Raw genomic sequence first — 14,174 nt, forward strand, 5'->3', positions numbered from 1 at the left:
AGAGGCTACTATTGAACTGGGAAAAGTTCTTGTCCGACGTTCATCTGAAGACATTTTCTTTCGCATCTTCTGCTCGACAGTGACAATAGAATGAGAATTTACCACAGAATAACTTTGGCACTGGCAATAATATGCCTTTTTGGGGACAGCGGACTGGGTAAGTTTTTTACGCATTTTAAGATCAGATGTTAAAATAGATGATAAAGTTGAAGGTTAATGGACTGTTACGGAAAGTGTTTCTGGGTTTTAGAAACTGCGTGTCTTCATGTAAAGTTCAAAGGAAATCATTATAAATTATATTTTAATCAAATCAAATCAAATAAAATGAAGTAACTTTCAACACCAGTAGTTGTCTGTCAACTCCATTTTTCAGTTAACGTTATACTGAAAAAAATATACATCCAGCTCGATGTATAATTAAGCTTGACATGACGCTTTTAATTAGTCAATTAAAAAGAAAGAAAGAAAAATAATTTACTTACATAAATTCACTATATCGAGCGTTTCCCATACTGACATTAATTAGTAGGCTAGCTTAATAATGTTTTTTTTTTAATAAGTGTGGAAGTCATAATTTACTTGTTCTTCGATTCCGATATCCGGTTCATTAACGGGTCTATCAACTAATCTTTTAATACTTTTGAGGAGGAAATATTTAGATTCTTGATATTCTAAATATTTAGATATTGTATCTTATTGCACATACTGTGCTCGGCAGGTTGTTGCCGATTAGCCTAAATCATTTTATTTCAACAGTAGAGATAGGTCGGGTCGAGATGTGTGGTTTTGAATCACTAAAAAGATCCGGCTCATTAGAATCATTCGTTCGTATTTCGGACTACACTGCAATGTGAAGCATGGTTTTGATTCACTAAAAAGAACCGACTCCTTGGAGTTGTTAGTTTGGGAATCGGACTAGACTGATCACTTCGCGCTGTAGATTCAGTAGCGGTGTTGCCGCGCCGCTGGGTAGCAGCTGCAGGAAATTGTTTCATATAGAGAAAAATGTCATATAGCACGATATTCTTCGGCGGAATTCAATATAATACATAATAAAAATACACAAACAAACAGACATTAAATAAACAATGCATAAGATTATACATAATAAATAAAAACTTAAACACATTGAATCTATTTATAAATACAATTTGTGCTTAAAAATGACAAAATAGGCTACATAATAAAAACACAGAAGATATTTAAATAATCTGGCATGTTCATTATTAAAAAATCATTCCCGAGGAGTTTGAGGACGGTGTTAATGTCTGACAAGCCCCTCATCTGTCATTCTTTATTATCCCTGAACACAGGAGCCCCATACAAAGGCAGGTATATGTGGGTGAAATGCAACCCGGATCATAAGAATGCAAACTGTGTCACACAGATGGGCCCCTTGGTGCCCCTCTCAGGGCAAAGCTCTCGACTTCCGCCTTCTGCTGCAAAACACATGTAAGTTGCCTGTTTATTCATATATAAAATATTCATATTTATGTCTAAGATTAGTCAAAACTAACAGGAAGTATGCACGCCACTTCTACAAATTAACTTTCATTTAATTAGATTTTGTTTTAATAGCACAACAAAAAATCATATCGCCACTATCCCTGCTGTCATATCTTGTGTTACATCTTAATCATCCAGCGATAGTCTAATAATTTCAAAATCTGCAAGAGGAAGCTGGAGTTTTTACATACCCGTATAGGGCTTTTAAAGAAATCCTTCAGGGATGTTATCAGGGTGTTAAAATAACAACCAGCAAGTAAACAAAGGGGTCTGTAAAACAGAAAGAACTGTAAGAGATTTTTTTCTACCTACAGGAAGTACTGATTGCTTCCTCATTAAGTATCATATAGAAAATGGAGATTAGATGAGAAGTTTAAGAAATGAAACTATTTAACAAAATATGCTGAAGTTGTTGAACGTCAGGGGGATTTCCCAAATCACTCATATGTTGTGACATATTGATTGTGAAGCTTCACCACATGATTCAAATCTCTGTTATCGTTTTCTTGGCAGTGCAGATTATTTCTGCTGAAAGTAGTTTAGACTATGTCTTTTCTTGGAAATATAAATATTCATAAGGCTTTACAGATGTTTTCGGCAAGGTTTTATAATGTCAAATATACATTTTTAGTTCTCATTCCTGCAACAACAAATGTTGTGTATTATATAACTAGATAAGGTCCTAGATAAAGCACTCAAATGTTTCATCATTTCTGCTAATCAAACAATGTGATTATGGTTTTATTGATATCAATGTAACATCAATGTTTTTTAATTAGTTCTTCAGATTGTGCCTTTACTCAGCATTTCTCATGCTGAATCACTTCCTTCCACACATCAATCACATTGACATCACAGCAGCTGGATCTCCTCAAAGTGTTCACGATCTTCATTGCCGGAAAACATAATATCTCACAGATCAACAAGATAACTAGCATATTTCTCAGTAAATTAAAGGCATAGTTCTCCCAAAAATGAAGATTTTGTCATCATTTTTTTAAACACAAAAGAAGATATTTTGAAGAATGTTGGCAACCAGATTCTGGTTGGTAAACAGTTGGCAACAACAATGTTGGTAAACAGTTTCTGGTCTCCATTGACTTCCATAGTAATTTTTTCCATACTGTGGAAGTCAATGGCTACCAGCAACTATTTGGTTTCTTCAAAATATCTTCTATCGTTCAACAGATGAAAGAAACTCATACAGGTTGGGAACAACTTGAGTGTGAATAAATGACAGAAATGTCTTTTTTGGGTTAACTGTCCCAATGTTCCTGTTATTCACTCACTGTTTTTGTTAACGGTTACATTTCCCAATATCTTCCCTATACTACTCTACACATAGTGCTTGTCACAAGGAATATGTCATTTTTATTTAGACATTCCATTTTGTTTTTTTAAGTCTAGAGTGGGGAGGTCAGTGAGATGGTTAAGAAATGGGCTCCTTATGTTCTCAGCAAAATTACAGGAAGGGCTGAGAGGATGTTGGAGCGCTCTAGAATGACTTTGTGCTTTTGTTTTCAACAGATTCCCAGTTAGCACAGAGGAAGCCACTCCTGAGACGGAGGAGCAGTCAGGAGAGGGTTCAGGTAACTCAGACACCTTCGCTCCTTTTATCAGCATGGATCAGCAGTTGATGAGAGACGGTCCAGAGCAAGAACTCAACAAGAATGAAGAGGAGGGATCAACTGTCGAGTCCAGTGGAGACATCGATTACTCCGAATATGTTTCAACTCAGAAAATAGATTGGCTTTCTAAACAGGATTTGAAAGAGGAAGACATTATTGCATAAAGGGCTACATTACATCTCATGTGCTTTTTCTTTTTCTTTTTTTTGAACCATACGGGATGCTGCTTTTTTGGTCACAGATATAATTCATATATATTCTTAAAATGTGACATGATCTGCAAAAGTGTATTGTATTCTAGTTTGCATTGTAAGGATCTATTTTTATTTGCTCTTCAACTTTGAAACTTTTATATTATTATTATTATTATTTTATGTCCACAGTGTGACCCATGATCTGTATTAAAGGGGTCATATGATGCTGCTAAAAAGAACATTATTTTGTGTATTTGGTGTAATGAAATGTGTTTATGCGGTTTAAAGTTTAAAAAACACATTATTTTCCACATACTGGCATTTGTCTCTTATTTTAAGCACTTTACACCAGAAAAAGGAGGAATGAACTGTATTGAACAAATGTTCTAAATATGAGATGAGGTCAGCCGTTCAGGCTTCCTGTTTTACCAGAAGTGTCATCACACTTTGGCTATATCTTGTGCATTTCCGGACACATCTCATGACCTGTTTCTCAGCATCTAGAGAGTACAGACATAAAGTTTAGAATCATTCTGTATTTAGAGCAACATTATACAATTATTTTCAAGAGGTGCAAACGTGCGGATTCAAAAGTATGGCATGTGGTTAAGATGATACACTGCCTTCAGAAACCATTTACACCCACATTTCATTTCTGTTACACCTTCAAAGTTACACCAAAACAGTAAAATATTTTTCTTGCTTTAGATTCAAAACTTTTTAGGAGCAAAAGCAGATTTTCGTCTGGATTTAAAGCTGGACTTTCATGGGGCCATTTCTGAAAACTATTCTTCACATTGCTAGCAAACTCCAGATGTGACTTTATCAGAAGTGGCAGCCACTCTTTCAAGAGCCGAAGAGATCAGTATCTCCAGTTTCTTCTATTTCAGCCAAAGAGATCTGCAACTCCTTAGTGTTGTGGCTGGCCTTCTGTTCACCTCTGACCATCGCTTCATTTGAATAGCTGGCCTGATATCAGAAGAAGTTTGTGTTGTGCAATGTTTCATCTGTTGTGTAACACATTTTACAGTTTCAAGGGACGCTCAAGGAAAGTTAATTAAATTTAATTAAATAACATAAAAGAAAGAAAATCATGCTTTTAAATATTACTTTGCAACATAGTCTGAAAACATGTAGGTTTCTCAGAGCACGTTTAAAGTTTTTTTTTTACCAATAGACATAGTGGGGCATGTTGTCACAATATATGGGGTATATTTACCACAATGCAATATGCCATTCAGCCGTCTACTAAAGGCTTTTCAGTAAAATGTAAACAGTAAAAATTTATAAAGAACATAAAACAATTAATGAAATGGCACAAATGCAAAAGGTGGCATACAAAATTGTGATAAAATTGTTCTGACCACCAGAAATTTTACTTAAAGGGTTAGTTCACCCAAAAATGAAAATTAGCCCATAAATTACTCACCCTCAAATCATCCTAGATGTATATGACTTTCTTCTTTCAGACGAATCCAGTCGGAGTTATATTAAAAATTGTCTTTGATCTTTCAAGCTGTTTCATGGCACTCAGCGGTGTTGTGTCATCCGCCCGGAGCTGCTTCCGTTTACAACAGTGAGTGCAAGCTAGATTTAATTGATTATTACGTTTTAAATATGGTTATTTTTCTTACAAAAACGCATCGATTCGCTACAGGAGGCCTTTGTTCACCCCCCGGAGCCGGTGAACTCATTTGAACTCATGTGAACACATTTTTTTGTGGAAGGGTGCTTTTTATTTCACGTATTTTGGACTGAAGGAATGCAACACTCGCTGAGTACAACGATAGAGCTTGAAAGATCAAAGACCATTTTTAATATAACTCCGACTGGATTCGTCTGAAAGAAGAAAGTCATATACACCTAGGATGGACTTGAGGGTGGGTACTGGTAATTTATGGGCTAATTTTCCTTTTTGGGTGAACTAACCCTTTAATAAATTTTATAATTCAGTTATTGAAATAATCACAACAGACACAAATAGAGTACAAAATAATGCCTGAAAGTATAAAAAAATAAAAAGTTTTTCTTTTCTTTGTTTGTTTGTTACCAACCTGTTATCAACATTAGGTGCATGGAAAAAAGACAAATTCTAGCATTTTAATATTACAACACGAATATATCTAAACTAAATGTATGTGAAGGAGTGTGTGAAATATATTATTATTAATAATAATAATAATAATGTGTAGATGCATGCTATTTGGGCTTTTATTGCTTTCTTTATCCAACAGCTACAAAATATGATTATACTAATTATGGGATAAAAATAAAACTAATAACTGAGAAAGTATGAACAAAAACCTTACCAACATAACAATATAAAAAAAAAAAATACAAAAAAAAATACAAAAACTTTTATTTTGAAATTCAGTAGCATGGTTAATGCTTCAGAGCTCACACGTTGTGTTCCCGTCGGTCCCAGTCCGTTCAGGAATAGGGATCCAGCGGAAGCTGTACTGAGGAGGACTGCGTTACAGCTAAAGCCACGGAGCTGAAATGGTGAGCGTTAATTCAGACTGCAATTAATGGTTAAAATTCTTGCACTTACTACACCGCTTGCCTTATTCCCTCTGGAATAATAGCTCACGATCATGGCGAACAAGTTTGCAGTGTATTCAGTCTAAAGTAGGCCATGGAAGTCGTGAAGGATTGGGTGGGGAGGCTGCTTATTATCATATCAGTCAGCGATAAAACACTGAGAAAACACAGTAAACGGACTCTAGTGACTGTAAAAATGGGCTCTAATGGAGCATATGTAAATTTTGAGCTTGTTTAAAAAACTTACATCCACGCAAATCCTCCAGGACCGTTAAAAACATCTGTAAACCTGAAGGTTAAATCCAAACTAGATACCGAGTTCATGCTGTTTTTCACTAAAGTGAAGCTGTTTGTAAGTAACGTTATACAAATTTGCACACAGTTAAATGTTTCTACAGCGCTTCCTCTCTCCGTATGGATATTGAGCAATGCACATGATAGTTAGACGTTTTCCGCACTGCGTCAGCGTTTCCTTTAGCTATTCCATAGATGTGATTATATTTGTATTGAGACATATTTAACAGTTAAGCTAATAGCAACATATGTTAATTTATGTGTAAAATTACTGTGTAAAACGGAAGACACCAACTAAAATGCTATTCAGTGTAACAATAGTTCATATACCAAAAAGTTTTGTCAGGCATCTTTAGAACAAGAAACATTTGGTGACATTAAAAGAAATAACATAATTTAAGGATCATTAAGGACCCCAAAAACTCCTTCAAACCAAATTTTTAATCATTTAAAATATAGTAAAATTTAGTATGCTCACTTTTTCTTTTTACATATTTTAAGTACAGGTCAGAATTCATATGTTGCTACATCGAGTTATGAGTTACAGTCTGTTACACTGAATGACAATGGAACATTATTTCACACATATTTTGACATTTTATTTTCACAAAAGTTATTTGAAACATTAAAGGGGTCATATGATGCGATTTCAAGTTTTCCTTTCTCTTTGGAGTGTTACAAGCTCTTGGTGCATAAAGAAGATCTGTAAAGTTGCAAAGACTAAAGTCTCAAATCCAAAGAGATATTCTTTATAAAAGTTAAGAGTCAACCACGCCTGCCTAAAACGGCTCGTTCTAACACGCCCCCACACTGTAAACCCGAACAGTACTACTAACTTATAAAGATTATTGACCATTAAAGCATGTCAACATATTCTGTTACACCAAATACACAAAATAATGATCTTTAAAATAGCATCATATGACCCCTTTAAAGTAGACACTCTACTTGCATTTAATATGCTTTACAGGTATGTAAAATCACTTTTGTAAATTTAATTTGATGCGGACACCAAAATGGGACGTCTCATCTTTGACTCAAACACAAAGTATGTGAAATGAAACACATCAGTCGACATAAGATGAAAATTCACCTTATCTGTTTTTTAAATGCATTATAGATCTTTTTGTAAATTATTCATACATGCATATACTTTTTTAAATAATTTTTTTTGTAATTTATTAATCAAACTGTCACAACTCAATCTGGATTTATCCAATCATTTAATCTGACTAAACTCCACCCCTTTCTTAGAATCAACTGCAAGCTCGCATTCAGATCTGCCTTCATCCAATCAACAACTGATGAATGGAACCAAGTCCCGCCCTAAATTTTTTATTTTTTTTTTGATCATCTGTTTAACTTAATTATACGTCACAATATGGAGAAAAAGATTTGTTGCTACTTCCGTTTTCATCATGACTTTAATAATATAAAAGAAATACACAGAATAGAATGTAAATGTAGCCTAAATTAAGTCGCCACTCAGCAGGGACTAAAGACATAAATATGAATTTAATCCTTAACTTGGTTAACGAGGTGAATTGAAAAAAATAGAAAGATATTATGTAATTCTTTCAGAGTTTCCTTGGAGGTCTGTTTGGTCCAGTGTGTGAAATCGATGTCATTCTGAACGATGCTGAAAGCAGAAAAACAGCCGAGCTGAAGACTGAGGATGGGAAATTGGAGAAGCATTATCTGTTTTATGATGGAGAATCGGTTTCAGGAAAGGTGAGCGGGTAGACATCTCCTGTGAGAGTCCTTTCCTAGAGTCTCTTAATTTCAAAGACAATTGACGTGTATTGTGTTATGTCACCCCAAGGTAAATATCAATGTGAAACAAACAGGCAAAAGACTTGAACATCAGGGAATTCGCATTGAGTTTGTAGGACAAATCGGTGAGTTAACACATTCAGTTATTCTCTTTCTCAAGGTATTCATGCAGCAAACCAGCTTCAGTATCGCTGTTCTACTGTGCTGAGAGCTTAGGAGAGCATGTGGTTGTCACATGGAAAGGGAGCTAGACTGCTCTAAAAAATGTTTGTTATGGTGCCCTAGTTGAACTCATTATTACGGCCAAAAATATTTTTATTTCCTACACTGTAAAAATTATTTTTCAAAGTTGTAAATAAAAACAAAGATTATTGGACATTTTTACAAGAAAATAGTTTCTTTTCTTTTTTTACTTCAAAATTTCACTTTTAATTAAATGTATTACTTGCAATTATTTTGTAATAGTTTGTGAAATTTTTAGGAATCATTAGTGATTCTGATTGTCTCAGCAATCTCAAAATTGCTGCTTACAATGTCTTTTTATATGTCTAGACAGCATAAGAACGCGTGTGTGTGTGTGTGTTTTCCCGTCATGCAGAGCTCTTCAGTGATAAAAGCAATACTCATGAGTTTGTAAACCTTGTGAAGGAGCTCGCTCTGCCCGGAGAGCTGACACAGAACCGCAGCTATGACTTTGAGTTCATGCAGGTGGAAAAGCCATACGAGTCTTATGTTGGAGCGAATGTGCGATTGAGGTTAGTGAAGACTTTGTAGATGTTTTTTTTTTTCTTTTCTTCATCGTGGCTAAGTTTGGCCAAACACTAATGAGAAAAATCACATTATTTGTCTTTTGACGGCTGCTTTAGGACACAGTTAATCTTTAAAATTTGTCCTGGCTTTAATTTAAACTTTATCTTTTTCAAAAAGTCAGACAAGATCATGTGCTTTTTATATCTCTGCAGGTATTTCCTTAAAGTGTCAATTGTGAGGAGGCTGTCTGATTTGGTGAAGGAGTATGACCTCATTGTGCATCAGCTGGCCTCCTACCCTGACGTCAACAGCTCTATCAAAATGGAAGTGGGCATTGAAGACTGCCTACATATAGAGTTTGAATATAATAAATCCAAGTAAGTGCACTTAAAACTTTACTGTTGATTTAATCCTAGTTACATAAAGTGAGTTGCTGAGTAATTCTAAGTATGTATGGATTCATTGGCTTAAACGTATTAGTCTAAATGAGCTAAAAAAAAGTATTTTTGCCTATCAGGTATCACCTCAAAGATGTAATTGTGGGTAAAATCTACTTCTTACTTGTACGGATTAAAATCCAACACATGGAGCTTCAGTTGATTAAGAAAGAAATGACGGGAATTGGTATGATGATCTTTTGTGTTAAGTTTTATACACATATATGTGAATATGATTTATGCATGACTGTTTTGAAAAAATATATCTAATTTGTGATTTTTTTAAAACTAAAGTTATTATTAAAGAACATTTATAGTAGTCCAGTTTCTTTTGCATGTTATTTATTTTAAACAAGAACATTTCTTTATATACACTACCATTCAAAAGTTTGGGGTTGGTAAGATTTTTAAAATGTTTTTGAAACATTTTAAGCATTTTTGCTCACCAAGGCTGCATTAAACACAGTAAAACAATACTATAAAAACGGTAATATTGTGAAGTATTATTACATTTTACAAAAATAATATTTTCTATTTTACTATATTTTAAAGTGTAATTTATTCCTGTGAATCTGAATTTACTGCAGCCAGTGTCACATGATCCTTCAGAAATCATTCTAATATGCTGATTTAGTGCTCAATAAACATTAATTTATCAATGTTGAAAACCATTGTGTTGCTTAATATTTTTGTGGAAACCATGATATATTTTTTCAGGATTCTTTGATGAATGGAGTTCATCAAAAGAGCAACATTAAAAAAAAAAAAACGAGTTCAAAAGAACAACATTTATTTGAAATATAAATCATTAATAACATAAAATATCTAATATTTTAATATATATAAAAAAAATTGCCCCCAAACTTTTGAACAATCGTATATTTGTAATTTATTTTTATAAACGTAGTTTTTTTTTTTCATAACTTAATCACTTAAAATTCATTAATTTCTCATTTGGTGCTGAATAATGTAAGATTGATGAAGTGCATCGTGTGACATGCTTCTCTAGGGCCGAGCACAACTACTGAGACAGAGACTGTGGCCAAATATGAGATTATGGATGGAGCACCAGTGAAAGGTGAGCAGCTGCTTCACACCATTTTCTGTATCATTTTGTAATGATATGAGTGTAGATGAGTCTTTTAAAAAGTTTAATAGCTACTACAGAAGACAGAGTACTAATGCCAGGTAGAACATAAATAATGGGCCTCATTCAGGAATCAGAACAGAACAAATTTCTGTGTAAACCATTCATTAAAACTTTCGTGCATGAATCATCACATTCAGTTTAAGGCAGGGTTATTATAGTAAAATAAACTAAAGCCATACAAAATGTTTTTACTTGAAATAAAATAAAAAAGAACTTAAACGTTTTATTTCAGCTAGTTGCCAAGGAAACATCTCATTTTCATTTAGTTTAATTGATGTCATAAAATAACTAAAACTGAAATTAAAAATTAATAAAAGCTATACAAAAAATAAAGCTAACAAAAATGACTAAACAACCAAATTACTAAAACATCAGCTAAAATATAAAAATGAAAAATAATTCAAAATATTAAAAAAAAAAACTTTAATAGTATTTCAAAGATACTAACACTGGTTCAATGCTTCATATGACATTTATATATTGCCAGTTTCATTATTCCTAAACTGACTTTTTTCTTCCTACTGTGCTAAAAATGTATTTCTAGGTGAATCCATTCCTATTCGCCTTTTCCTGGCTGGTTATGACCTTACACCCACAATGAGAGATGTAAACAAGAAGTTCTCTGTGAGGTACTTTTTGAACTTGGTGCTTGTGGATGAAGAAGATAGGAGATACTTCAAACAGCAGGTACAGTTGTAATCAAATTTACAGTATGAAAAAAAATTATATAAAATCTATAAGAATTATATAAAAATTGTACTTTCAGTGTCTCTTTGTCCAGCAAGTTGAATAGAATGATTTGTATTATTTGTAGGAAATAGTTTTGTGGAGGAAGGCACCAGAGAAACTGCGGAAACGGAACTTCCATCAGCGCTACGAGTCACCTGAGCCTCGGCCGAGTCTCTCTGCTGAGCAGCCGGAAATGTGAGCGGGTTTTGGAAAGCAACCATCCAGGGACACACATACCTCTCAATGACCAGTCGCAGGAGAGGAGAACATCTTCCACCGAACATACATGCAGATCGCTGTTCACATGGTCACCCCTCACAGCTTATGGTGATGAACTGTGCCTGATTTGGCTCTGTCCTCCCTGCCGTCTACAGCAAGCAATCTGTTAGTATACAAGGACACTTTTTAGAAAGCACTGGAAACAATGTAAGTAATCTAGCACATCTTGAATGTTGCACGCCTCCCTAGATGAAGAAATGTTTTTAAAAGTGCACTCACTGGTATCCTCTATGTTCCACATCATAGAGCAGAAACACATAGAACTGAACACATTTTAAAGAGCTTCTTCATGCATGCTAGCCGCTGAATCTGAGTGCATAGTAACAGTTAATAAAGGCAATGGTGTCAGTTTAAAAAGATCAAGAAATGTAATGGCACCCAGGCTACACTGTATTTGCAATCCACTTAATGTTGTAAAACATTTATATTTAACTTATTTAGCCATCTTCTCTGTTGTTTGTTTGTTTCTTAAATAATCTTTGTTAAATGAATTCTGTCCTTGAAATAAAAAAGTGTATATATATATATATATATAAAATATTTAAAGAGGTTTTGGACTAGAAGCTTTATAAAACTAGGGCAGTTTGTGTAATTATATTGGGCACATGTATTCAACTTGTCAGCCCAGTTTTGAATAACATACTGGCTTAGTAGTAAAAGTGAATTTCTGAGATGATTCATTGCTATTGATTGCTAAATATCATCTCTGCTGCAAATACATTTCATACTGTCTAAATTGTTAGAAGCCCCAGAGAAATGATGGAATTTTGTTGTATCCTTTGCATGTCATCCTGCTACAATGTTTCCTAACAAAGGGGGATGTTAACAATTTTTCATTGTTGCAAATGTGCTCTAGCATTTTTTGTGGTTTATGGATTAAATGTTTATTTGGACCTTTTCATTTTGAAACCGTTTTTGATTTCACTTTAAAACCAAATGTATTCTCTTTTTTTCCATTCTTCTATTGCTTCGATTTTAAAACTCACACTACATTACTAATGGAAAGGTCTGTGTACAAAGCGATTGAGTGCCCCAATGGAAAAGACATAACGAGTGTTTGGAGAACTGATTGAATAGATGTGCTACGGCAACTGAGTCATTTGTACATCTTGAAAAATTGTACATATCAAGTCATAGTTTGTTTATCTGCCAATGTCAAATAAAAATGCAAGTTTATACTTACAGCTACACTATGTATTTTTTTAAAATATCAATGTTATTATTGAGTGGTGCTAAAAATCCATCTTTCAAACAATGTTTTACCTAGAAAAACTTGTTAAACCTACCATAGTGACTTGGAGCTGTCGGGACCACTGATCTATATATAATATCTATTATAGATCAGTGTCGGGACGGATTTCGCCGGAAATTCCATACATACGTCATTCGCATGTGCGTGTCACGTCATATTCATAGCAAAGTCATGGTGAATTTAGTTTACCGGTTACAGTCTGCTGTAAAACATTTCAACTAGTGATGGGAAGTTCGGATCATTTTACCGACTCGGACCTTTGAGTCTCGTTCAGCAAAATGAACGAATCTTTTTTTCGAGTCATTTCGTTCATTTTAACAAAATATAATTAAAATGTTACGTGTTACTTCCCTAATATGTCTACAATCGTTCAAGAACGACCCATCACTAATTTCAACTACCGGTAGATAATGGCATTGGATCATAAATCTTTCAAGCCTAGTCATATTTGGGAGTGGATTATTCTTTGGAGGCCGTAAATCAAACCAGTTCACACAGGGGTCTGCATCAAAATGTTTTTTAAATGCATCAGAAGTGACTATAAAGGTCATGGAAATTCATTGATCGAAGTGGAAACCTATTTGGGGCTTTATTTCCTTGAAATAAAATCTTAAATGATAACAAGTGCCCAGTTTTCGCTTCCATGCTGTCATTTATTTGTTGTTTTTTCCCCATAAAAGTGAGCTTTAAGAAAATAACGTCATTAAAAAAATGTCAGTTTCGTTTGCGCTGAAATGCTGAATCCGAAATCGCCCCCTATAACCTCAGTAACTAGCCTCTACATTAGGCCACTATTACTAATACAGTTCACGTGAAGGAGTAAATGAAAACTTGAGTGAATTCGGACACTGAGTACACCGGAAGGACTTTTGCATAGTTTGTGCTTGCTGTTTAATAATAATTTGAAACTGGCAGCTCCAGTAGTAAGATGAAATAATTATAAGTAATTAACGCTGTATTACTTCATGATGAACGAGCGCTTTGTAAAATTAACGGATGGATGATGCAGCTGCGGGCGCCTTCTGGCGAGACGACTCTCACAGTGCATTATGGGTATTATTACCCAGGTATTATCTAGCCTTTGAGCATACATCAGTTGTACCAAAGAGTATTGAGGCGAAACTCAGTAGAACGTTCCATTGCAACAGCGGCGCCCAGCAGCAGCCCTGCGCTCGAAGTTCCGCCATTCTGGACTGAAAGCGACTCGGCACTCCACTAGATTCTAGCTGTCGCTATGGCAAATATCAGCTGCTTTGTTAAAAAAAAACATACATTAAAGCTGAAATACAGCCTGAACGATGACAACAATAACGTACAATCACTAGACTAGTGATCATCAAACCCTTTTAACAGTTTATTTTACAGATTTTATTTTAAAGTTTTCCCTTTTTTTCACAAAACCTTTTGCTCTCTAGAAACCATGTCAGTTTCGGTTGAAAATATTTTAAGTTCAAGTGTTAGCATTATAAACACTGAATTAATACCAACATATGAAACTAAATTAATGACAGAAAAATGAGGAATGTTGAACAATAAATATATAACAGGAATAGAACAGCTTGACAGTAAACTGTTTTTGCAGTATTGTCTTAATGTCTGTTAAAGGAAGACTGTAAACAAAAAACTTTTTTATGTAAAAAA

The 14,174-nt window shown here is 34.3% G+C and overlaps 2 protein-coding genes across 2 annotated transcripts; both read left to right on the forward strand.

The window, feature by feature from the left end:
- Window positions 1-3,527, forward strand: LOC107743548 (serglycin-like). Its single transcript, XM_016556821.1, has 3 exons — window positions 1-157; window positions 1,314-1,452; window positions 3,034-3,527. The coding sequence occupies exons 1-3, from the start codon at window positions 91-93 to the stop codon at window positions 3,296-3,298; spliced, it is 471 nt and encodes a 156-aa protein (XP_016412307.1). The 5' UTR covers window positions 1-90; the 3' UTR covers window positions 3,299-3,527.
- Window positions 3,528-5,728: 2,201 nt separating this feature from the next.
- On the forward strand, window positions 5,729-12,459 carry vps26a (VPS26, retromer complex component A). The gene is made up of 9 exons (XM_016556822.1): window positions 5,729-5,830; window positions 7,745-7,894; window positions 7,986-8,061; window positions 8,535-8,691; window positions 8,899-9,063; window positions 9,204-9,310; window positions 10,133-10,201; window positions 10,818-10,960; window positions 11,088-12,459. Exons 1-9 carry the CDS (start codon window positions 5,828-5,830, stop codon window positions 11,199-11,201), a joined length of 984 nt encoding a protein of 327 aa, XP_016412308.1. The 5' UTR covers window positions 5,729-5,827; the 3' UTR covers window positions 11,202-12,459.
- Window positions 12,460-14,174: the final 1,715 nt, after the last annotated feature.

The sequence above is a fragment of the Sinocyclocheilus rhinocerous genome, unplaced genomic scaffold (assembly GCF_001515625.1).
Source record: "Sinocyclocheilus rhinocerous isolate Xijiao unplaced genomic scaffold, SAMN03320098_v1.1 scaffold677, whole genome shotgun sequence".
NCBI lineage: Eukaryota > Metazoa > Chordata > Actinopteri > Cypriniformes > Cyprinidae > Sinocyclocheilus > Sinocyclocheilus rhinocerous.